The 25,472-nt window shown below is 44.2% G+C and overlaps 1 protein-coding gene across 4 annotated transcripts in view; it reads left to right on the plus strand.

Annotated features, from left to right (window-relative positions):
* Positions 1-25,472, plus strand: part of LOC145359267 (junction plakoglobin-like) — a 67,756-nt gene that overhangs the window by 18,605 nt on the left and 23,679 nt on the right. For 2 of the 4 annotated variants that reach the window (XM_080213796.1, XM_080213797.1), the window contains exons 2-5: positions 5,568-5,661; positions 19,851-19,967; positions 22,160-22,410; positions 23,734-23,972. In XM_080213796.1, the coding sequence (XP_080069922.1) occupies positions 5,649-5,661; positions 19,851-19,967; positions 22,160-22,410; positions 23,734-23,972 (620 nt within the window). In that variant the 5' untranslated portion in view covers positions 5,568-5,648. Of the gene's footprint in view, positions 1-5,567; positions 5,662-19,763; positions 19,968-22,159; positions 22,411-23,733; positions 23,973-25,472 lie in introns of those variants that run through there. The other 2 variants (XM_080213794.1, XM_080213795.1) reach the window with 2 other exon arrangements.

The following is a 25,472-nucleotide window of genomic DNA, read 5'->3' on the forward strand; positions in this document are numbered from 1 at the left end:
CGCAGCTGGAGTACTGTGTGCAGTTTTGGGCGCCGCACCTGCGCAAGGATATTTTGGCCTTGGAGGGAGTGCAGAGGAGGTTTACTAGGCTGATACCGGAGTTGAGGGGGTTGAGCTATGAGGAGAGGCTGAATAAACTAGGCTTGTACTCGTTAGAGTTTAGAAGAATGAGGGGAGATCTCATTGAGACGTATAAGATGATGAATGGGATGGATAGGATAGAGGTGGAAAGACTCTTCCCGCTCAAAAAAGACAGTAGGACTAGGGGGCACAGCCTCAAGATAAAGGGGGGGCAGTTCAGAACGGAGTTGAGGAGGAACTTCTTCACTCAAAGGGTGGTGAATCTCTGGAATTCTCTGCCCGTTGAAGTGGTGGAGGCTGCCTCGCTAAATATTTTTAAGAAGCGGGTTGATGGGTTTTTGATAAGAGAGGGGATTAAGGGTTATGGGGAGAGGGCGGGAAAGTGGAACTGAGCCACGACAGATCAGCCATGATCTTATTGAATGGTGGGGCAGGCTCGAAGGGCCAGATGGCCTACTCCTGCTCCTATTTCTTATGTTCTTATGTTCTTATTGCAGGGGTGCTGTGCAGTGTTCATTCTTGTGATAGATGTACAGTAAATTTTGGGGATGGTGTGCAATGTATATTTCAAGGTTTGGGGTACAGTGTGTATACTAGGCATGTTATTTAGCAGAGTTTGGAACATGCTGTTGGAATCGGTGAGGATTTCCAATATTTGAGGAGGAATGTCAGAATTACTAGTATTTCTGTGTTTGGTAATTAGTTCCTTTCTGCATCTGGTTAGTTAGTAAGCAGAGGAGCTGTCACTAGTTACCACATTCCCTTGGCTCTGTGTTTCTCCCCAGATCCCACCCAGCCTGCTGTCATTGGGCTTTAACACTGCTTAGTTTTGTGTACAAATAGTCATTTGTCTAAAAACAAACACTTTCATTTAAAAATACTCCATCCTTAAAGCTACAAAGCCAATGTTCATCTTCAATGTGGACCAGGCAGACCTGACTACATTCTTCCTTGCTCCAAAAACCAACTTCCAATTGAATCCATTTAATGGTCTCCACAAGGGGCACAAACAAAATCCAAGCTGTCAAGGCAAGATATTGTACCCCGTCTTGATCAGATGCTTTACCTTGGCCGAAAGGCCAAGCAAACACCTCTGTGGTGACTGGTGCTTATCTGTAATGACTCTATGCAGTGTCTGATGGCCAGTCTCTGAGGTGCAAGGGTCTGTAGGTGTTGGATTCTGAGGGTTGCACATGTCTTGAGAATTGAACAGTTGAAGATGTAACACCAGTTAGTTTACTTGGTGAGAAAATGTTCTCATCTAAGCGACCGCTCATATGGTGCATGGTCTTTAATTTTTTTATGGGTTTATTGGTAAATGATGGGGAAGTTGTGAACTTTGTGTGGATGCGCCTTGAAAAAACATCTACAACAAATCAGCCATAACATTAACAGAATACTTTTACCTGTATCGTGTGAGGTACTTTCCACTGAAGTTACTGACCATGGCTAGTGATCTGTAGCCACACCTGTATCAACAATTCCTATTGCACAATGTTTGGTTAGATAAGAGAAATGGCACATGCTGGAAATCTGAAATTAAAACAAATTTATAAATGCGCAACAGGTCAGAGAAAAGACTGGGTAATGTTTCATATGGGTACAAGCATATATGACCACGTGTACCATATCCTGGAAGGGAAGACATTTTGTATGGCACCTTTTGCAACCTCATTGTCCCAAAGTGCACTTTGAAGTACTTTTGAGGTGTAAATGTGCAGCTGGTTTACACTCCAAAAGCTCTCACACATAGCAGTGATAATGACCTTATCTGTTTTTTTGTAATTGCTGTTGGTTGAGGGAAAAATATTTGTCAGGACATTGGAGAGGACTCTCCTATCCCTCAACATAATGGTTGTAGGAGCTTCATGGCCCAGACAGGGCAGGCTCTGTTTAATATCTCACCCAAGAATCAGCACCTCTGGCAGTGCAGTACTGGAGTGTTAGGCTTGATATTGAGTTCCAGTCTCTGGACCCTTGACCCACTGAATCATGCCTGATTTGAGTCAGTGGCATCAGTTTCAGGAGTCTGGAGTTCCCTTTACTAAGCAGTGGAGGAGCAAGTTAAATTTGTGATCTTAAAAAACCTTGCAATGCAAACCAGCACTGCCATTAACCTGACCATACCCCAGATCAAATTAATCATCGTGGCATTTTGCTGACTGTGGGCTTTTGAGAGTGCACAGACGCTAATAGCCATGTTTTAAAAGTTTCTAAAAGTCTTTCAATTATTTAAAATGAGGTTACTCACTGATGACAGATTAGGCACTGATTAATGCTTATTCTTTTGACAAACCCAAATTCAGCTTCAATAAAACTACATATTGCCCCTATTAAATACATCAAGGAACATTTTTAATATAAATTATGAAATTACATTCTGAAATGCACAAAATCATGGAGGATTTGGAGACTGATATGCTAACAAGTTTGAATGGCAATTTGAGAGGAGGAAAAAGACTCTGGAAACTAATGGAATTTACACCTCGCTCCCAAAGCCACAACTCTTGGTTAGGGAAACCAGCAATTGAGCAGAATGTCCCCCACAAGAACCTCAAAGCTGAGGCATTTTTTTGCCTCTGTTCCCAGTTGAACAGCTGAGTCGTTGAGAATTAGAGGTTACTGTGTATAGTAGTGGAATAATGAACTTTGAATAAAGGAACGCAGCAGCCTGTGTGACTGGAGTTCATCAGGACAGCAAGTAAGTTGTGTCTGGGACGAGAAACTAAACACATGGATCTTGGTTCCTCCATATCAGTCTGATTGCTATTTTGGGTGTGACTGTTTCTTGGGCATCTGTAGGAGGAGCCTGAAGGCTCCACTGTTTGTTCTAAAGCATGGACATAAGCTATTTAGTTCAAGTTATCTGGAATTAAGAATCTACTGATGACCATGAAACCATTGTCAATTGTTGGAGCAACCCATCTACTTCGCTAATGTCCTTAAGAGAAGGAAATCTGCTGTCCTTATCTGGTCTGGCCTACATGTGATTCCAGAGCCACAGCAATGTGGGTGACTCTCAGCTGCTCTCTGAAATGGCCTAGCAAGCACTCAGTTTCAAGAGCAACTAGGGATGGGCAGTAAATTCTGGCCAGCCTGCGACGCTCATGTCCCACAAGTTAATTTGTAACTAAGTAAGTGGTCTACGTTGTTTATGCTTTAGACAAGCTTCTTCCTACCCTACTTCTCACTTTTATCAACATATCCTCCTTGTCCTTTCTCCCTTGTGTTTGTCAATCTTCCTCTTAAATGTACCTATACCATTCACCTCAATCACTGCCTGTGGTCACAAGTTCCACATTCCCACTACACAGTAATTTTCTCTTGAATTCCCACTGATTTTATTAGTGATTTCTCACACTTGCGCCTCCCCCACGAGTGGAAATATCTTTTCTGCAGCTGTGCTATTGAACCAGTCTGAAAGAATCTGATCAGGTCACCCCCCACCCCAGTCTTCTCTTTCTGAAAGAAAAAAGTCCCAGCTTGTGCAGCCTATCCGGATTGTTATAACTTTTGTCATCCTTGTAAATCTCTCTTTGACCAACTCTAGTGCCTCTATATTTTTTATTATTCTGAATAATGACCCTGAGCTTAGGCCATTGAGTTGGCAAGTGTGAGGTGGTCCACTTTGGTAGGAAGAATGGTAGGAAGGACTATTACTTACGTGGCGAAAAACTGCAGCAGGCGACGGTGCAGAGGGACCTCGGGGTCCTTGTGCATGAGTCGCAAAAACCCAGCCTGCAGGTGCAGCAGGTGGTCAGGAAGGCGAATGGGATGCTGGCCTTCATAGCGAGGGGGATTGAATATAAAAGTAGGGAGGTCTTGCTGCAGCTGTATAGGGCATTGGTGAGGCCGCAGCTGGAGTACTGTGTGCAGTTTTGGGCGCCGCACCTGCGCAAGGATATTTTGGCCTTGGAGGGAGTGCAGAGGAGGTTTACTAGGCTGATACCGGAGTTGAGGGGGTTGAGCTATGAGGAGAGGCTGAATAAACTAGGCTTGTACTCGTTAGAGTTTAGAAGAATGAGGGGAGATCTCATTGAGACGTATAAGATGATGAATGGGATGGATAGGATAGAGGTGGAAAGACTCTTCCCGCTCAAAAAAGACAGTAGGACTAGGGGGCACAGCCTCAAGATAAAGGGGGGGCGGTTCAGAACGGAGTTGAGGAGGAACTTCTTCACTCAAAGGGTGGTGAATCTCTGGAATTCTCTGCCCGTTGAAGTGGTGGAGGCTGCCTCGCTAAATATTTTTAAGAAGCGGGTTGATGGGTTTTTGATAAGAGAGGGGATTAAGGGTTATGGGGAGAGGGCGGGAAAGTGGAACTGAGCCACGACAGATCAGCCACGACAGATCAGCCATGATCTTATTGAATGGCGGGGCAGGCTCGAAGGGCCAGATGGCCTACTCCTGCTCCTATTTCTTATGTTCTTATGTTCTTATGTTTCCTGTATGCAGCCTTAGTGTCTTCCCCCTTTCCTTTCACCTTTTGTTTCCCCTCTGCTTTCTCACTCTTCTATGCCTCCCACCCATTGCCTCCCAAGAGCTCTCAGTAAAATGCTCACTCCTTGGCATTTTAGCATGAATCAGCCTCTCTTAACTTCCCTGGAATGTGTTAAGTGCTCTGTGGGAGACTGCTTCCTGTATAACTTGTAGCTGGTTCTGTTCACTCCACAGCTGAGGTCGCTCTTCCTGTTGTTCAGGTTTTGTAGGCAAGTTCCACTGTGTGATGTCACATGTTTGTCCTGTCCTTGCAGTATTTGAAATAATCTGTAATGGGCCTTTTGCAGTTGCTGTGAGGTTAGATTTTTGTTACAGTTCCTGGGAATTCCGCTTCTGAGCCGCAGATTGAGTTCCTATCACCTCTCGGTTAATTCCTAAAACAGTGAGGAGTTAGTTCCCAGTACCTACTGGGTGTGTCCACTTTTCTTCCTGAGATTATTGTCCTAGCCCTGACTATTGTTGGGCCATGAAGAAGGCTCATTTAGCGCACTAAATTGCTTCGTTGAATCCTACAGTGCAGAAGGAGGCCAGTTGGTCCATCGAGCCTGCACCGACAACAGTCTCACCCAGGCTCCACTCCTGCAACCACGTGTATTTGCTCTGCCAATCTTCCTGACACCAATAGCAATTTACCATAGTCAAACAACCTAAGCTGCAGAGCTTTGAATTGTGGGAGAAAACCGGAGCACTGGGAGGACATGCAAACTCCACACAGACATTGATCCAAGGCCGGAATTGAACTCGGGTCCCCAGCGCTGTGAGGCAGCGGTGCTAATCAGTGTGCCACTCCAATTGCAGAACCTTTCTCGGGAAATGAAACGTGAACAAAATAAAAAAAAAACCTTTTGTGCAACAGCTGGCATTGAAATTTTTGTGACCCATTGAGGCTATAATCTATCACTCCACTTTGTTTTGTGCTAAGAGTGAGAGACCTCAGGTGCATTCCTGTAACTTGTTTATTTACTTGTTTGTTTTCTCTCTTAAAGGCACGGACTATTTGTTGTTAGAGAACAACTTGGCAGATATCTCCAGCACTACAGAATCTCCTCCAACTATTCATTCATCGCATGAGCCTAGGTGGTGAGTGTTCCCTAACTATTCTCTTTTGGGAAGGCAGTGCATATTTCCCAGCAGTGGACACTGGATGGTGATCAGATTTGGACACTCTGGCAAGTTTTGTTGGCTTCCGATCGGATCGTTTCAAATAATCATGGACTCCCTTCAGTGCTGAATTCAGCCCATTGAGCCTACACCAAAGCAATACTACGCAGGTCCTATCCCCATAACCCCACAGATTTACCTGACACTTAGGGGCAATTTACCTGCACGCCTTTTTGGACTCTGGGAGGAAACTGGAGCTCCTGGAGGAAACCCATGCAGACACTGGGAGAACATGCAAACTCCACACAGCCACCCAAGGCTGGAATTGAACCCAGGTCCCTGGGGCTGAGGCACTAGTGCTAGCCACTATGCCACTCTGCTGCCCCTTTCTTGTTGTATATTGCACATACTGACAAGGCTGCCACTTTCAGACCTGGAAAGTGCCCACTCTACCTCAAATTACCCTGGAAAGGTCAAGTATCTCAGTTTGAGCAGCAGTTGAAACTAACTATTTCACGCTGCTACCACACAGCAGCAACACGGTATTTTTCACTAACAGGATGCTGCAGTCAAGTTAAAAAGATGTTCTATCTATCACATAATGTGATAAATGAACTTGCTGCCTGTGGGATACCAGCTCTGTAGACTGTACATCCCAGTGATTGGTAGATTGTATCAAACAGCGTGTCCCTTTTGCTGTTTGCAAGAGGCAGAATGCTGACTGTTTGACTGTGCTTGCACAACTGATAACATAGTACCTAACATTAGATGTGATTCTGCAGTTGGGCAGAACTTATTGAACAATACCAAGTCTAACAACCAGTTTATGATTAGCAGGCTAGCTCTCGATGTGGTCCACTTGTGCTTAATAGAAACTACATGTATTGATATATAGGGGCCTGACCTTTGCAAAAGGAACATGTCCAGGCAATGTGTCTTTTTTTTTAAAACACGGGGTGCAATAATTCCGTGGTACATTCTCCATGGCAACGCCTTAACCAATCAGTAACACCCTTTACTCAGCAGTATAAGTTTCTCCTTTTGAAATCTGTCCTGATGAGTGCAAGATGAGAAGCTTCAACAGCATGTCTCTTTTTTAAATGTTCAAGTTTTGTTTTCGTCCTCCTCCTTCCTTGGCCCACGGCACTGAAGGTAATTGTAAAGCTCCGCCCACGCCAAACAGAAGGACTGAAAGTGACACATTCTTCTCCATGGATTGTGCCACTCGTTTTATGCCCGTTGGAAGGCGCTCAATAGTTGGAGGCTTGAATGTGAGATCCAAATCCCGTGGCATTCGATTTGATTGAGCCACTGGAGCCCCCGCACGTCCTACACCCTAGTCAGGGCCCAATGTCACATTACCGATTACTGGAGACAATATCTGCTTCTGGTTTTTGCAGTCTCCTGTCCTCAATATTTGTTGGATAACCGATATTCTTTGAAAATATTCATGACTAGTGGGAGGCTTGTGATGATGAGTAGTGTGTGTGTACTAATGGATAATGGGGAACAGCTGAGTGCCTGGTGTTGTGCCAGCAGTCTGTGTGGGTAGAAGTGTGTAGGTGCTGCCTTTCCCTGTTACAAAAAGCGCTTTTGGAATGATCTAGATCTTTGCAGTGAGATTATCTCCTGCTGCTCTAGGACCTTGTGCTTGTCTCCAATTCCAGAATTCCATTTCTGCATTAACTTCATAACCTCAGGATAATTTTCCTTACAGACACTGGTGTTTTGAAATACAGTCACTGTTGTGGTGTGAGAAAACTGAGAGTCAGTGCACCACTGCATTCACAGCAATGTTCATTGAGGAGTAAATATGCACTAGGATGTCTGTGCTATGCCCTATGCTAGCTCTGTGGGCTGGGGTGGCACAGTGGATAGCACTGTTGCCTCGCAGCACCAGGGGCTCAGGTTCAGTTTCTGGCTTGGGCGACTGCGGAGTTTGCATGCACGTTCTACCCATGTCTGTGTGGATTTCCACCAGGTGCTCCGGTCTCCTCCCACAGTCTGAAAGACATGCCTGTTAGGTGCATTGGCCATGCTAAATTCTTCCTCAGTGTACCCAAACAGGCGCTGGCACGTGGCAACTAGGGAATTTTCACTAACTTCATTGCAGTGTTAATGAAAGCCTACTTGTGACACTAGTAAACTTAAACATTGGGAAGAACTTGCCTGCTCTTTGAGTAATGCTTTGGGCTCTTTCTGTGCTCCCAACTTGGAGCACCTCTGACAGTACAGTACACAGAGTGCTGCACTATGAATGACAATGACTTGTGCTCTGAGTTGTCTGGTTTTTAAACCTACAAACTTCTAACTCATGAGTGGTACTGACATAGCCAAGCTCAAATTATAATACTTTCAACAACAAAACCTACAATTGCAAGATTGAAAATGAAGTTAATTTATGCTCACATGAATTATTGTTTCTGGTAATGCACATTTTCCTTTAGTATTACGTCTGTTTTTTAACATTGTGATTCGACCCATTTCAGGGAATGGTTTTATATCGTGTTCCCAGTAGCTGCAGTTTCAGCTTGTTTTTCTGACTTCACGTTTCATTTTGATGCATCACCACACCGCTTCAACCTTTACTGAAAGATCCACTTTCTCCAGATCTCATCAGTGTGTGCCAGGAAAGCTGGTTAACGGTGAGCGGTGCTGTGCTGTGTTGAAATTCGCTCACTTCACTCCATCTCACTCAGTTATCACCTTGAAGCCAACTTGCAATTGTCAAAAATTTCCTTTGTTCCCTCCCCATTCTTCCAGGAATCAAATGCCCTGGGTATCTGCTGCTTGAATATGTGACACGAGTGCAGGCTTTTACTGTCTGTGGGCGAGCATCAGAAGGGAAAAGTTAAAGTTTATTTATTTGTCACAAGTAGGCTTACTTAAACATTGCAGTGAAGTGACTGAAAATCCACTGGTTACAACCTTGGTGATTCTTTTGTCCTGGAGAAAAATGTCTGACTGGTTTGAGGAGCTGAGCAGTCAGCTACTGTTTTAATGTCCCTTGTCATGGAGGGGGGTGGGAGTGGGGGTGTGCTAGCCCCTGTCCCTCGCTAGGGGGTGGGGGAGAGAAACGGTGGTGTGGCCTCTGTCTCTCGCCATGGGGGTGGGGGGGGGCCAGCCCCTGTCCCTTGCTGGGGTGGGGTGGAGGGAATGGGGGCGCGGCACCTCCTGTCCCTTGCCCGGGAAGGGGGCTCCGGCTCCTGCCCCTGCTCCTGCTCCCGCCAGATCATATGGACTCTAAATGTTAACTGTTTCTATCTCTTCTGATGCTGTAAACACAGTAAGAAGTCTCAACATCAGGTTAAAGTCCAACAAGTTTATTTGATTGGAGAGTTTTCACCCAGTTCTCACCTAGTTTACCCCAGTCCAACGCCGGCATCTCTACATCATGTCTACTCATGCTGCCAGACCTAAAGAATCTTTCAGCATTTTCTATTTTAGTCTAAATTTCCACGTGCACTTGATTTTGTGGTCTCGTTCAATGACCATAGAGGAACACAACACTTTGAACACAACACCCCATGTAATGCAATGAGTAGCCATGATGTGGAGATGCCGGCGTGGGACTGGGGTAAACACAATAAGAAGTCTCACAACACCAGGTTAAAGTCCAACAGGTTTATTTGGTAGCACAAGCTTTTGGAATGTCCTTCAGGTGAGTGAGTAGTTGTGTTCACAAATAGAGCATATATAGAGACAAACTCAATTTACAAGATAATGGTTGGAATGCAAGTCTTAAAGGTACAGACAATGTAAGCACAGTTTAAAGAGATGTGTATTGTCTCCAGCGAGGGCACTTAGAGATTTTGCAAGCCTGGGCAAGTCCACAACACCACACAACCCTGTCACAGCAACCTCTGCAAGACGTGCCGGATCATCTCACATGAGAACACCATCCACCAGGTACACGGTACATACTCTTGCAACCCATCTAACGTTGTCTACCTAATACGCTGCAGGAAAAGATGTCCCAAGGCATGGTACATTGGGGAGACCGTGCAGATGCTACGGAACGGCTGAATGAACACCGCTCGACAATCACCAGGCAGGAGTGTTCTCTTCTGTTGGGAAACACTTCAGCATTCACAGGCATTCAGCCTCTGATCTTCGGGTAAGCGTTCTCCAAGGCGGCCTTCACGACACATGACAGTGCAGAGTTGCTGAGCAGAGACTGATAGCCAAGTTCTGCACACATGAGGATGGCCTCAACCAGGATCTTGGGTTCACGTCACACTATCTCTAACCCCCACGACTTGTCTGGACTTGCAAAATCTCATTAACTGTCCTGGCTGGACACAATACACACCTCTTAACTTGTGCTTAACCCTCTCTCTGCTCACATTGTCTGTACCTTTAAGACTTGATTAGCTGTAAAGATTTGCACTTCAACCATTATCTTGTAAATTGAGTTTGTGTCTGTATGTGCCCTGTTCGTGAACACACTCCTCACTCACCTGAAGACGGAAGAGACTCCCTGCAAGCTTGTTACCAGATAAATCTGTTGGACTTAACTTGGTGGTGTGAGATAGATTTCTTACTTTGCAATGAGTGATTAGATAACCTGAATCTTGCAATTAATTTGGTTGAGGGAAGAATGTTGGCCAGTACATCAGGTGACCTCCCTTTTGTTTGGCCCATTTCTTTACTGCTAAATTTATGGAGTTCATTCAGTATGACTAGTTCATGCCAGAATGTATACTCATGTGCATTCTCCACCTTAACCTATAAACCTCTATTTTCATAACTCCTTATCCAACTTCCTACCCAATTTCCCCTTAAATGTATCTGAATGATTCACCTCAACTATTCTATGATAATGAGTTCCACTTTCTTGCTACTCTTAATAAAGAACTTCCTCCTGACCTCCCTGTTGGAATTATTAGTTATTGTCTTAAATTGATGGACGCTTTGTATGCTCTTCCCCACAGGTGGAAACATTTTGCGTTGACGTAGTCAAAATCATGCATAATCTTAATGATCTTTATTCAATTATCTTTCAACCTTCAGCTTTCAGGAGAAAAGTGACCCAAGATTTCATTCTTTCCCAAAAGGAATATAACCTCCCAGTTCTGTCAGCAAACCTTGTAAATGTTGTTTGCACTTTCTCCTGGGCTCTGCTATGCTGTTCATCAAATGGCAATCAGTATACACAATATTTCAACTGTGGTCTGAACAGAACTTAATAAATCCTTCATATAACTCCTCCACTATTCAATTTATCCCTGTAGAAATAAATCCTAATGCTTTATTCACGATTTCTGACTTCAGTAAGCTGAATTGTTACTTTTGTGACCTGTGTATTTGTAGTTCCAGACCTCTCTGCCATTTTAGATTCCTACTTTCCAAGTAATGTGGCCTTTTTATTTTTCTTGCCGAAGTGTAAAGTCTTATACTTGCCTATCTTACAATTCATTCGCCAATTATATGCCCATACTGCAAGTTATAGTAAACCCTATCCGAGGATATTTAACATCTGCTTGGACTATCAACAGATGGGATCTTAGTTAAGGACAGTCCTTTGACCGTGAAACATACCAACATTGAAGCCTCAGTTTCAAGCTGAGGGTTTGAACCTGCATCCTCTGGTTGTGCTGTTCGTTGATGTGGAGATACTGGTGTTGGACTGTGGTAAACACAGTAAGAAGTCTCACAACACCAAGATGCAGACAATGTGAGTGGAGAGAGCATTAGACATAGGTTAAAGAGATGTGTTTTTGTCTCCAGACAGGACAGTAAGTGAGGTTTTGCAAACCCAGGCAAGATCCCAGTTGAGGCCGCCCTTGTGTGCAGAACTTGGAGACAATACGCATTTCTTTAACCTACGCCTAATGCTCTCTCCATTCACGTCTGCATCTTTAAGACTTGAATAGCAGGTTAGCTGTAAAGACTCACATTCTAATCAGCAATCTGTAAACTGTGCTGTTAAGTGCTGTGTTTGAGACCTGAACTCTCCACTCGCCTGACAAAAGGGCAAACCCCGAAAGCTTGTGGGTTTACTATCAAATAAACTGGTTGAACTTTAACCTGGTGTTGTGAGACTACTTACTGTGCTGATCTTCCCAGGTGTGGATCAAAATGTGGGTACGCAGATCCTGCTTCCTCCACGGAGATCCAGTATTATTTAAAAAGACCATCCTACTGTGAGCTCTGAATCGTGTACTGAGAGCGTATCGTGCCTCCCACCATTTCATCACCAGGTAGATTGATGTGGAGTTGCCAGCGTAGGCACAGTAAGAAGTCTCTAACTTTAACCTGGTGTTGTGAGACGACTTACCGTGGTAGATTGAAGCTGAGGTAAGAGGAATTGCAACTTCTAACTTAAATAGGAAATTTTCTGGTTGGTTTTGCGGTGGGAGTGTTGTGAGAATTGAAGCGTTCAGATTAGCTCCAGAAATTTCCATTCAGCTGGTACAGCAAATGCCAAATTTTATTCGATGTGAAGAGAAGTTTCCTTTCTGAGATTGGCTTTTTCAAAAGATTCCGAACGCCCATGTTCTATCTCCATTCTGCTGTTTTCACTTCCCATTTGGTTTCTTTGCTCTGGATGTGGAGCAGTTGATTTGGTTTAGGTTTCACTACCTGTATACTCCTTCCACCTTAAACTCCACTTACTGCAGTCAGAGAGGACAGCAGCTTAGTTTGATTGTACAAATATGGTGGAAGCATGACTGTATTAACTAAAAGCCCTGACTTACTGGTTTGATAAGTCAGGGCTTTTAGTTAATACAGATATCATCACCTGTGTTTTTGATTACTGCTCTCAGGACAGGTACAGCACAGGATTAGATAGAGTAAAGCTCCCTCTACACTGTCCCCCTCAAACACTCCCAGGACAGGTACAGCATGGGGTTAGATACAGAGTAAAGCTCCCTCTACACTGTCCCCCTCAAACACTCCCAGGACAGGTACAGCACGGGGTTAGATGCAGAGTAAAGCTCCATCTGTATTGTTCTCATCAAACACTCCCAGGACAGGTACAGCATGCCATTAGATTCAAAGTAAAGCTCCCTCTACACTGTTCCCCATCAAATAGTCCCAGGATGGGTACAGCATGGGGTTAGATACAGAGTAAAGCTCCATCTGTACTGTTCCTATCAAACACTCCCAGGATAGTTACAGCACAGCATTAGAGTAAAGCTCCCTCTACACTGTCCCCATCAAACACGCCTGGAGCAGGTGCAGCATTGGGTTAGATACAGGGTGAAGCTCCCTCTACATTGCCCCAATATTATGCTTTACCACCAGGTTAGTAGGTGATTCTGAACTTTGCCAGTGTAAATTTGCCCCATTACTACACCAAACAATGGTTGTACTGATTTAAGTGCTGGTTTTCTGAATGTTTGGCCAAGATGGGACCTGGGTTGGTTGGCTGCCTGCACACAGTTCGTCTATAACTAAGATGAAGGATGGACAAAATAGAAATCTGTGTCCCAGAGGTGAATGAGTTGCTGCATCATCTAGTTCCTTGTGTCTTTAATGGCATTTTGATTTGAAGCTCAGATGTGGGTTTCTGTGCTCTGCTCTGTATTTTTAAGGTGTTGGCTATAATACAGCAGGCAGCAGCATCTCACCTCATAACAAAAGGCCAGCTCAGTCCAGAGACCTGAGGCCACACTCGAGAAAGCGATGGTAGTGCCAATACTGAGGTAGTGCCAATACTCTGCACTGCTGAGGTTCCGTCTTGTGGATAAAGTGTTAGAACACAGCCCTCTGCGTCATTCCAGATGCATGTGAAAGATCCCATGGCAGTAATTTAAAGAGGAACAGGGAGGTTCCCGCTAGTATCCTGTCCAATATTCATCAACTGCATCACTAAAACAGACACCTGATCGATCTGGTTTCCTTGTTTGTGGGATCCTGCTGTGCATAAATTGGCCACAACAGTGACTGCCCTTTAACAAGCACTTGATTGGCTGTAAAAGATTTTATGACATCCTGTGGTTGTAAAACATGCTCTGGAAATGCAAGTTTGTTCTTTTAGTTTCTGTCTGATTGAAAAGAAAGCTTCACTGACTACATCTCGCCCTGTCCCAGGAGAGGCAGCTGATAAGTCTGAAATTAGTTTTTTTCTGTACTGATTGAGATCTGAACCTGGAACTGTCTGGCAGCCTCTGGGTAATGAAAGAGAGCTTCTATTATTCCAGAATATGGCTGAATATGTATAGTTGTCCAGGAGCTGAGTGTCTGCATTGTCATGGCTGAATGTTTGTGATGTGGCAGGCTATCTCCAAAGGGAGTCAGTGCGATGTTGCCACTGTGTCATAACCTTGTGGCTTTCAGAATGAGAGAGCAGAGAAAGGTTCTTGTGTTTGCTGCTTCCGTGACTGGCTCCAGATCAACAGCTGTGGCTTCACTGGAGGTGACAGATTGATACCTGCCAGGCTCTTATCTGTTATCAATCATTGGAGAATTTTTAAATAAAATGGAAGAGACTTGCAGAACGCTTTGCTTTTACTCGAGGGACAACTGAGGCTTCTGAAGAGAAACAGCAAAAGTTCAGTTTTGCATTGGCATGGAGAAAGATTCCCTGGAAATGTATGTGGTTAAAAGCTTGACCTTCCCTCTAAAGTGCTGACCCTTGAACGGGATGGTGCCCGATCTGACGCTGGCCCTCGGATGGGGCAGCACCCTTTGGCACCAGCCCAACGGTATTGGGGGGGGGGGCCTAAGGAATGTGGGTCTGTATCCCACAAAAAGCAGTAGATGCTAAATTACTAATTTTAAATTCGAGATTTTTACTACTCAAATGCATTGTGATAAAGCAGGTGGGTGAAGTTGGGGTACCGATGACCCATGTTATTGAATTAAACTGGTACAAACTTGTGGGGCCGAATGGCCTTGTTCTGTTGAATCATCCTTCCCCGTCTTTAAAATTCCCCTATTTCCCCTCCTGGCATTTCTGCTTTTTATTTTCACAAATATCCATTGAAGACCTTTAATCAGTGCAACACGCCCCTGTCTCTGCGCTGAATCTATAAATACTGAAAATTCAACTGAGCCCCCTTATGCTTTAGGGGTGTTGCAGTGCAGACATGGGACGTGTGTCGAGGTGTTCACCTTCTCTGTGTATTCAGGGTTCTGTTAGCCTGCACAGGCTGTAGTTGATAATGAAAGGGTCAGAAGGCTGGCTCTGCACTCTGTGGTGAGCGGCTGACTGAGGAAAAGCATTTGCATTCTTGCCCTGGGCGGTTAACAGCCAGTGTGCAGCTGTACACATCACGCACGTCAAAAACATCTCCTGCAAATGGCCTGGAGAAGCACTTCAAAGCAAGATTTGCTTGTTTGGTTTTAATTTTAACAAATATTTTATTTCGCTATTGTGCCCTTTCTCTCTCCTCCCCCATTAAAATCCTGCCCTGTCAAATTCACTTAATTACTGGAATGTTTATTTGCTGTGTAGGCTAATGTTGCTGTCAGTGTGAATCAATCTGGTGTGGTATGTGCTTCCTGGACTTCAGGACCTGAAAGTTTAGGAGTTGGTGCTCAAAGTTCTTGTGTGGTTTGGGAATCAGGCAGGGCTCATCTCTGGCATTGAGGTTTTGGATGTTGGGAAGGTGAGGGGTTTGCAATTGGCTTCCATGCATGGGAGGCAATATTAATACAGCATCCAGTCCCAGGGCAATTTCTGGAAAATGTGTTTGTGAACGTTAGCTGAAGGCAAGGTCAGGTTTTGCTCTGCTGCCTTTCTGGCAGTCATGCCACTCTACATCATGCTTGGGTGCTTAATGCCCGCCAGAAACCAGAGTGTCCAACCTTGTGGCATCTTGCATGTGAGAGGTTAATGGATCAGTTGTTACAGTAGCTATCACAATGCAGGCCAGTTTTAACCACATCCAATCTGTCCACTGGGCAGGCTTTGAGGGAAGAGTTGAGGATGTTTAAGAAGCAGTACCAGCTCTCTGCTTGCCAACACCCACCCCCTTGCTCCCAACCCACTCAGAATTGCCACAGCCTTTGTGCTCTTATCATCCTGGTTGGTACCAGTGGGCTTAGCCATGTCCCGGGGTTTAACCTTGGTGAGTGGCTTTGCATCCCCTCTGCTGGTTTTGTTTCATCCTGTCCCTGATTACAGTCTGAGGTCTCCACATTCATTCAAAGTGGAGGATGGGACGGAGCAGTGCTGCTTTGGAAATGCCATTTGTTTGGGTTTTGTCTTCATGTATTTTCATACTGACTGGTATATTTTGATATTTGCAATAAATTGTGGCCATTCCACGTTGGGTAAACGTTGAACATGTTGAAGGAATGTCAGAATTTGCTCTTGCACTGCATCTTTCCAATTCTTCAACCTCACCCTGAACCAATTATCTACCATTTATCTGTCATTTAAATAGGAAGAGACTGCAGAGTTGTGCAATGCAGAGGGACCTGGTGCTCTTTGACCTGAATCATTAAAGTTTGCATACAGGTTTGGAGCAATGTGGAGGGCAAATGAAGCATGGGTGTTATTGGGAGGATGGGTTATAAAGCCTCAGTTTAACACCTTATCAAAAAGTTGGTATCTCTAGCTATGTAGCACTGGAACATCAGACGGTTGTGTGTTTAAGCTTCACTGAAGACCTGAGTTTGTAATTCAGGCTGACCCAGAGTGCTTCTCATTAAACAAAACAGAATTCTGAAGATCAGAATAGAGTCTTGGGGATGGGGGGGGGAGAGCACAATAATGGTGATTGTACCTGCCTTAGCGCATTAATATGGCATCTTCCATGACTTAACCCTAAATGCTTTACATGCATTAAAGTATTTTTGAAGTGAAACCATTTGTAATGTCGAAAACATGACGAGTCAATTGGCACTCCCATAAATAACAATAATGTGGCCAGGTAATCAGTTGGTCATGACATTGGTTGCGTGATAAACAGTGGCCAAGACGCCAGGACAAATTCAGCTGCGCCTCTTAGAATAAAACAATAGGATCTCGTGCTTTGGGAGGGTAGATGGGGTCCCAGTTTAACATTTCTTCTGGCGGCACTCCCTCGCTCCGGGCCCTTCTGGCAGCGCAGCGCTCCCTGAGAACTGCAAGCTCAAGCTAGATTTTTTGAAAAGTCTCTGAATTAGAATTTGAATTGAAAATCCTTTGTTTCTGGAGAGAGTACAACCATTGAACCTTGAATGAAGTTGCCACGTGCCCGCTGATGCTTCCACTGATTTGCCTGTGAGGAAAGATGCCAACAAATGATTTCTTCATGCTTCAATCGATGATTCTAATGGAGGCACAGATTGTTTCTGAAGACAAATAGTTCAATATTGGAAAACCAACTCTTCCCTAAGTAACTGGCACTGAGACAGTTGGCTGGTTCATGAGCTGTGTTGCTTCCACTGAAGGTCTTGACTTTGTTTACACATTTAAACAGGCATGGGAGAAAGAAGACCTTTAAGATTCCTTGATTGAAGTGTGGAATATTGACCATTTATTGCAGTGCTGGTATTGCAGGAAGTGTGCTGTTGCTTGCTCACACTGTCTCTGCATGCTGCCACACAAAAGACCATGTTCCGCTTGTTTTTTGTGGGAGTGTCAGTTGACCTGTTTGTTCCTGCAACTTGAGCCAGATTCAGCTGGAACAAAATTGCCTGAAGTCAAGTTAATGAAGGGTTGTATGTGGTCAGCAAATTCTTGCTGACTGTTTGCAGCAGCAAATTCCTAAAATGAAGCGGTATGCTTTGGAAGGGAGGTGGATTTTCTTCTTTGCATAAATTTGGAGTTTAGTAACCTGGCTTGGGCTGTGGGTTTTTATGCATGCTCCTTGAACTCTGAACTTTGTTATTGTTTATATGTTGCACAGTGCATATTGGGATAACCCACACATTGTGTTTGGACATGCCCATCTGTACAGAGCTTTGAAAAACAACCTAATGAATCTGGGATGGAGTTAAACTCTAAGTATTTCAATTTCATAAAGCACTGATAATTCATAAAGACATTGAACTTGCCTGATTGGATGTGATTATTGTTCTGATTCCGGGTTATTATTTTAGTTTAAAACTGGTGGCTTTATCCTTGTGGTCACTGACTCCAGTATCTGTTGTAATGCCGTCAAGAGAGAGTGTTGTAGACTCGTACAGCACGAGACCATTCGTTCCACCATATCTGTACTAGCTCATTGAGCGAGTTGTCAATGAATTATATTCTCCTTTTTGCCAATGCTTTTGCAGATCTGTTTGCTGCTTGTGGATCAATTATTCGAGGCTTGCATAATCCAAGGAACAAATTCAAATCCCACCATGGCATTTTGTGAACTTAAATTCATTTTAAAAGCCAGAATTCAAAAATGAAAAGCTGGCATAGGTTTTATGTGGTTATTAAGTCATCAGCTTTCTACAATAACCCAGTTGTTTCACTAATGTCCTAACAAAAGAAATCATTCATCTAGACCATGTCTGAACTGGTGTTTCTCCAGGCCCTACATCGATATGGTTGACTCTTAACTTCCTTCAGAGTGACCTAACAAAAGTTACTGTGAGAATCCCCTAGTTGCAACACTCCGGCGCCTGTTCGGGTACACAGAGAATTCAGCATGGCCGTATCAAACCTCAAGAGAATAGACAATAAATACCTACCTTGCCAGTGGCTCTCCCATTCTGGGAATGATTGAGGGCCAACCCCTGTTTATTTTGGGAGGGTAATCAGAATTACTGCAAGTTTTATTTACACCAGTTGCTCTGGTCCATTGAGTTCATGATGGGTTCTCCACTGTGATGAAACCAAGAATGGCAACATTTTAATTAGAATCAACAATACTGTGGATGGGGCTTGGGAACTGGTCTGAGTACTTTTGTTAGGGGGTTGTGTTTTTCCAACCATCGTATAAGCAGCTGAGATACTGGTGATTTCTTTTAAGAAAGTTCTTTGCTGACTTCGAAGATACAGACAACTTTGCCCCTTCTTCCCTGCCACGGGCGCTGTGCTCATTCTTCTTTTCCACTCCAATTAGAAAGCAAAACTTTCGTACCCTTAAAGTTTTGTGTCAGAAGTAGGCTTACATTAACACTGCAATGAAGTTACTGTGAAAATCCCCTAGTCGCCACACTCCGGTGCCCGTTTGGGTACACTGAGGGAAAATTCAGCATGGCCAATGCACCCCAACCAGCACGTCTTTCAGACTGTGGGAGGAAACCCACACAGGCACGTGGAGAATCTGCAGACTCCACATAGTCATCCGAGCTAGGAATCGAACCCAGGTCCCTGGCTGCTTGGATGATTCTTGATTACACGCAAACAACATTTCACCTTCATTTCTGTATGAATAGAGAATAGCGGAGCAGTTTTTTAAAACTACTCCAATAACTTTTAATCTCAATGTGGGGTTGCTTGTAACAATATCCTGGAGAACTGTCAACCCTTGGCATGGATGGCATGTGTGAATCCAGGTTTCATGGCCTTTTGGTGTAGTCACCATTTTGAAGAAGAGCAGAGAAGTTATTGTCAATTTCCATCTGTCAACCAATACTAGCTTTAAAAAAAGTTACCTGGTCATGATTATATTACAGCATGTTGGATCTTGCTGTGTGTATTTTGGCTGCTGTTTCCTTCATTACAACAGTCATTAAGCTTCAAAAATACTATAAAGCTTTGGGCTGGCTGAAATTGTAAAAGGTGCCAAATATAAATCTCCCCACCCCTGCCCCCCATTGATGAAGCTTTGTGATACCAGCAGTCTGCAACATTCTATAGATATGTACCATCTTCAATCTCTCTCTCACCCCTTCCTCCTGAAATCTCTAGTTAAACCACCATTTCCACCCCCCTCCTGATTTTTGTCTTGTGCACCCTGGGATCTATTTCACTTCCTGTATCCTGCACATTTTGGCCCTTTCCTCATTTTTAAAAACAGAATTCTTTTCAGGAGTGTGGAGATTTGTACAGTGTCTCAGGTGGGAATTCTGTGGCAGCTGTTTGCAACTGTCGAGCGTGGGTGTCTATATGTGGATTTCAATTTTCGTTGTCATGGTCACCTGACTGCCGATATTTTTTTCCTCTTCCAGTTGAAACTTGCCTGTGAGAATTATCACCGCTGATCAGTGGATTCTCTCTTCCAGCACTAAAGACTCTGTTTTTTTTTGTTCATTATCTGTAGTGTGAAATATGGAGAGTTACGATTCTGAAGTCGTCAGCAAGGTAACACAATGGCAGAACAACTTCATTGACTCTGGTATTCACTCAGGTATGAATACCAATGCTCCCTCACTCAGTGGCAAGGGCAACCCTGAAGATGATGAAACATGGAAGCAGACAGGCTATACAGTCACAACCACCACATATACAACCACCCAATTGCCAGGTATGTGAGGGGTTTAAATTGCCTTCCTGTACTGTTGATAAATTAATTGAATCTTTCTGTAGAGATCTGATTTAAATAGATAATACCATGGGAGAGAGTACCTGGGGGTGGGGCAGGGGGAACAATTGTGACTCCGGGGTCTGTTGTAATATTTATTTTGATTTCATTTATTATAGTCATGTATTAACATACAGTGAAAAGTATTGTTTCTTGTGTGCTATACAGACAAAACATACCATTCATAGAGAAGGAAAGGAGAGAGTGCAGAATGTAGTGTTACAGTCATAGCTAAGGTGTAGAGAAAGATCAACTTAATGCGAGGTAAGTCCGTTCAAAAGTCTGACAGCAGCAGAGAAGAAGCTGTTTTTGAGTCGGTTGGTACGTGACCTCAGACTTTAGTATCTTTTTTCCGAAGAAAGAGGGTGGAAGAGAGAATGTCCGGGGTGCGTGGGGTCCTTAATTATGCTGGCTGCTTTGACGGGGCAGTGGGAAGTGTAGACAGTCAATGGATGGGAGGCTGTATTGCTTTGTGGGTTGAGATTTAGATTTGCTATTTTTGAGATTGGGATATCTTTTACGAGGATGAGTGCATGGTTCCAGATGCTGATACTAATCTTTAATGCAAGCTTTGTGAGTGACCCAAATTCTCTGAAAGCTGTTGTGCTTGGTGACCTTCACATAGTGGAAGAAGTCCTGACCTTGTGTGCACTACCCAATAGAGATTTTTGTTGACATCAATACTTCTAATTCTGGTGCAGATAGCTGTGGAGTGAATGGGGCTGTGCCATATCCCGTTGGATTCAGTCTGTCCAATGCCAGTCAGTCAGTTCCTGAGAGCTGCAATAACTTGATTGTAGAGCTGATGGTGGAATTGGATGAACTTGGGCTCAATGGAATCATTGACACTATGGTGTGTGGAAGTAGAGATATTGTGGCAGTGGTGAGGCATTTGATAGTGCTGTTGGGCAGAGAAGGGTGGCAGAGACCTCAGCCCACATGCCCATCTGCCACCTTGTAATGCAAGGAAGCAAACAAAATGAGTACAAAATGTGGCATGAGATGTAATGGGAGGTTGAGTTGCTAGGTGATGGAATGTCTACTTTATTTCTGGGTAATACCGGTATCACTTCAAGTTCAATTGCATGTCATTGTTCTGTCCAATTCAGTTATCTCAGTTATTCCTCAATGGTCTTGCCTCGCTCTTGCTCCCCCCACGCCCCCGCACCCCTGATCTCATCCAGCCTTAAAACCCTTTGACCTCTGCACTCCTCCAGTCAAAGAACAATATAGCATGGAAACAGGCCTTTCAGTCCTCTAAGCCTGCGCCGCACATTGGTCCAACTAGACCATTCGTTTGTATCCCTCCATTCCCAGTCTGCTCATGTGACTATGCAGATATGTCTTACACGATCCCAGCTTGTCTGCCTCCACCACCCTGCTTGGCAGTGCATTCCAGACCCCCACCACCCTCTGTAAAATACGTCCCTCTGATATCTGAGTTAAACCTCACCCCATTCACCTTGAGCCTGGGACCCCTTGTGATCATCACCCCCGACCTGGGAAAAAGCTTCCCGCTGTTCACCCTATCTATGCCCTTCATAGTTTTATACGCCTCTATTAGGTCTCACCTCATTCTACGTCTTTCCAGGGAGAACAACCCCAGTTTACCCAATCTCTCCTCATAGTTAAGACCTTCCATACCAGGCAACTTCCTGGTAAACCTTTTTCTGTACTCCCTTCAAAGCCTCCTCGTCCTTTTGGTTGTGTGGCGACCAGAACTGGACGCAGTACACCAAATGTGGCCTAACCAATGTTCTGTACAGCTGTAACATCAGACGCCAATTTTTATACCCTATGCCCTGTCCTGGCATCTTGCGCATTGTTGATTTTAGCAATGGCTCTGCTGTTGACAGCTGGCCAGATCCTGAGTTCTGGGATTCTAACTTTTATCCACCTATCCTTTTTAAAAGGCACTCATTAAACCTATCTTTTTGATCAAGCTTTGGATCATTTATCATATGTGGCTTGGAGCCCGTTTTCTGTCCGATTTATACTTGGGTAAGGAGCTTTGGGTTGTTTTGCTATGTTAAAGGCACGGTATAAATACAGAGGAGGGGATACTCTGATCTGTGTGTCCTGGGTAACTGAAGCAGGTACATGTTTCATCATGCAACCTATTCTAAAATCTACAGATATGGAAGAAATGGCCTCTACTCGTGGGCAGCGTGTGCGTGCAGCCATGTTCCCAGAAACTCTGGAGAGTGGCACCCGTATCCCATCCACCCAGATAGATCCCGGTCAGGAGACGAATGTGCAGAAACTGTCGGAATCTTCCCAGATGCTGAAAGCTGCCATTGTCCAGCTCATCAATTATCAAGATGATGCAGAGCTTGCGACTCGCGCCATTCCTGAACTCACCAAACTACTCAACGATGAGGATCAGGTAGAGTATCTTAGCAGAGTACATAGGAACAGGAAGAGACTATTCAGCCTCTCTATTCTTGATTCCATCATTGAGTTAGGTTTTGGCTGATTTTTAAACATAGATCTTGTTTATGTCACCCAACCAAAATATATCTGCCTCTCTTTTGAAATTTCCAGTTGATCTGTGCCTGTGACAACTCTTTTGGGGGGAGTTTTCCAGATTTCAACTTCCCTTTATGTGAAAAAGTGCTTCCTGACATCACCCATGAATGTCCTGGCCAAGGTTTTAAGGTTATGCCCCCTTGTCCTCCAACCCCCATCAGAGGAAATAGTTTCTCTCTATCTACCTTTTCCATTCCTTTATTCATCACCTCAGCTGGGTCACCCCTTGATCTCTCTAACTAATTCTAATGTCCTTAAAATTCAGCCCTGGTGAAACAGTGCTGCACCTTCAGACAGATACGTCATTGCTGAGATGTAGTGGCCCAGAGTATACAGTTATATCAGATGAAAGCTAACAAAAATTTTATTTCACTTTACCACAGCTTTGATCCTTTGTATTTCCAGATACTTGAAATCAAGGCCAATATTTCAATAACCTTTTAGAATATTTTGTGCTTGCCCACTAGTTTTGGTGACATTTGTTTTGATCCCAAGATCTCCTCTTCTCCAAGTTTCTTACCATTTAGAAACCACCTTTGAGGTTCAAAGTGGATGACACCACTGTGGCTGTATCGATTTCCATTAGCCATAGTTTTTCCCCACTCTGAATCTGTCAATGTCCCCCTGCAACTTCTTGCTCATATTTTCACTGTGCCATCCAACTGCAGTTCCTCCTCTGGTACTCTATCATCAGCACCTGCTCAGTATCATCTATGTGACTCATGATGTGGAGTTATGGACTGGGGTAGGCACAGTAAGTAGCCTCACAAAACCAGGTTAAAGTCCAACAGGTTTATTTGGTAGTACAAGCTTTTGGAGCGCTGCTCCTTCATCAGGTGAGTGCCTCTCACTCACCCACTCGCCCATCAGGCATTTGCCTGATGAAGGAGCAGCGCTCCAAAAGCTCGTGCTACCAAATAAACCTGTTGGACTTTAACCTGGTGTTGTGAGACTATTTACTATGTGAGTCAGTGTCAATTTGTCTAATTTATGCCCTCTGGCATGTTCTGCTTTGTAAAATGAACGGTATAAACGGTGGCTGTGGAGTTGTGCATCTGTTCCACACTGGACAGGGTCATTATCAGCAGGGCTGCTGGAAAATACCTCTGTCCTCTTCAGTAAACTGCTGTCACTGCTAGCAAGAGAATATTAACCCTTGTTTCTCCACTTTATGGTGTAGGTTATAGTCAGCAAGGCGACCATGATAGTTAATCAGCTGTCAAAGAAAGATGCTTCATGCCGTGCCCTCGAACAGTCACCCCAGATGGTTGCTGCCGTTGTCCGCACCATGCAGAATACCAGTGACATAGAAACCGCACGCCATGCAGCTGGCATCTTGCACAACTTTTCTCACCACCGTGATGGCATGCTAGCCATATTCAAATCAGGCGGAATCCCTGCGTTGGTCAGGATGTTGAGGTATGTTTTAGCTGTAGCTGGTATCTCATTTCTCTGCTTGAATTTATTTCCTGTATTGCTGCTTCTCCCGCAACCCACGTACTCTCCTCAAAAGCATTTCTATTTATTGGTGTACAAGTGACTGTCGTCAGTTGTGGGACTAGACTGGTGAGTGTGCACGTGACTAAATGTGATCCTGCTGTTTTTCCACTGTCTGAATCTGTCACACGGACCTGTTCATTTCAGTGTCATGTCACTCTCGCCTCTGAGCTCCCGATACTGCCTGAGGGTGGACAACAGAGCTTTATAAACATCTTTTGTCTCATCAAATCCACGGGATTTTGTGAAGGTGGAGTAGAGAGGGGTCAGTATATAGTGGGAGGGGGTACTGGTGTGATGGAACTGATTTCAGTTGAAGAGCAGTGTACATTAGAGGCAAGATTATACCAGAAAAAATCTGGCTATTTTTAGGTTAAATGGAGAAGGACAAGAAATGTGGCTCCTTCAATCCAAGAATTCCTGACTCCCTCAGTCCTATCGTGCATCCGTTATTTCCTGCATCTCTGCCTGTGACCGGGGCTTGGCTACCTTGATCCACCCAAATGTCAGCTAATATGAATTTTGCAAAGAGCAACATTTAAATCAGCTGCCTGGAAAGCTAATGGTAGTAATGAGAAGACTGAAAATGTGGATTAAGTCTGTTATTCAGTTGATTTGGGAAACAGTTTCTGAAACTAAAATATATCTTGAATTAAAAGAATATAACTTCAATTATTTGTGCAATGAAATAGGAATATCATGCCAAACCATCAGTGTCCGTTCCTCGTGCATTCTCCGTAATCCCGTGTTGAACCTCTAGTATCAGACTGTGCACTTTATGTAGCATTTACTGTTCGTGTTTGTCATTGTTTATACTTCACACAAACCCCCCCCATCCTTCATTTCCTACCAACATATTCCTTTCTTTGTGTGTTTATCGAGCCTTTTTTGAAATGTATCTTAGAATCATAGAATCCCTACAGTGCAAAAGGAGGACAATTCGCCCCATCGAGCCTACACAGATCACAATCCCACCCAGACCTTATTCCCCTAACACCACATATTTACCCCTTTGACCCCCAGACACTAAGGGGCAATTTGCATGGCCAATCAACCTAACCCCGTATTTTTGGGCTGTGGGAGGAAATCTGAGCACCCAGATGAAACCCACGCAGACACTGGAAGAACGTACAAACTCCACGTGCAAAGTGGCCTGAGGCTGGCATTGAACCCGGGTCTCTAGTGCTAACCACTGTGCCACCATTCCACCCTGTCTATGCTATTTGTCTCTCCCAATCATTTTGGGAGTGACTTCCATTTTCTAGGTTAAAGATTTCTCCTAAACTGCCTATTGGACTGCCGGGCAAGTTTGCACATTCATCTAGTTCTGATGGTAAAGTCAAGTATTTTCCTACACTGGTTAGTCAGTGCCTCAGCTACATGTGAAATCTCTGTGCTAAACAAACATTCTTCTCCCAGATA

Source organism: Carcharhinus amblyrhynchos, chromosome 27, assembly GCF_965287045.1.
Source record: "Carcharhinus amblyrhynchos chromosome 27, sCarAmb.v2.hapA, whole genome shotgun sequence".
Classification (NCBI taxonomy): domain Eukaryota; kingdom Metazoa; phylum Chordata; class Chondrichthyes; order Carcharhiniformes; family Carcharhinidae; genus Carcharhinus; species Carcharhinus amblyrhynchos.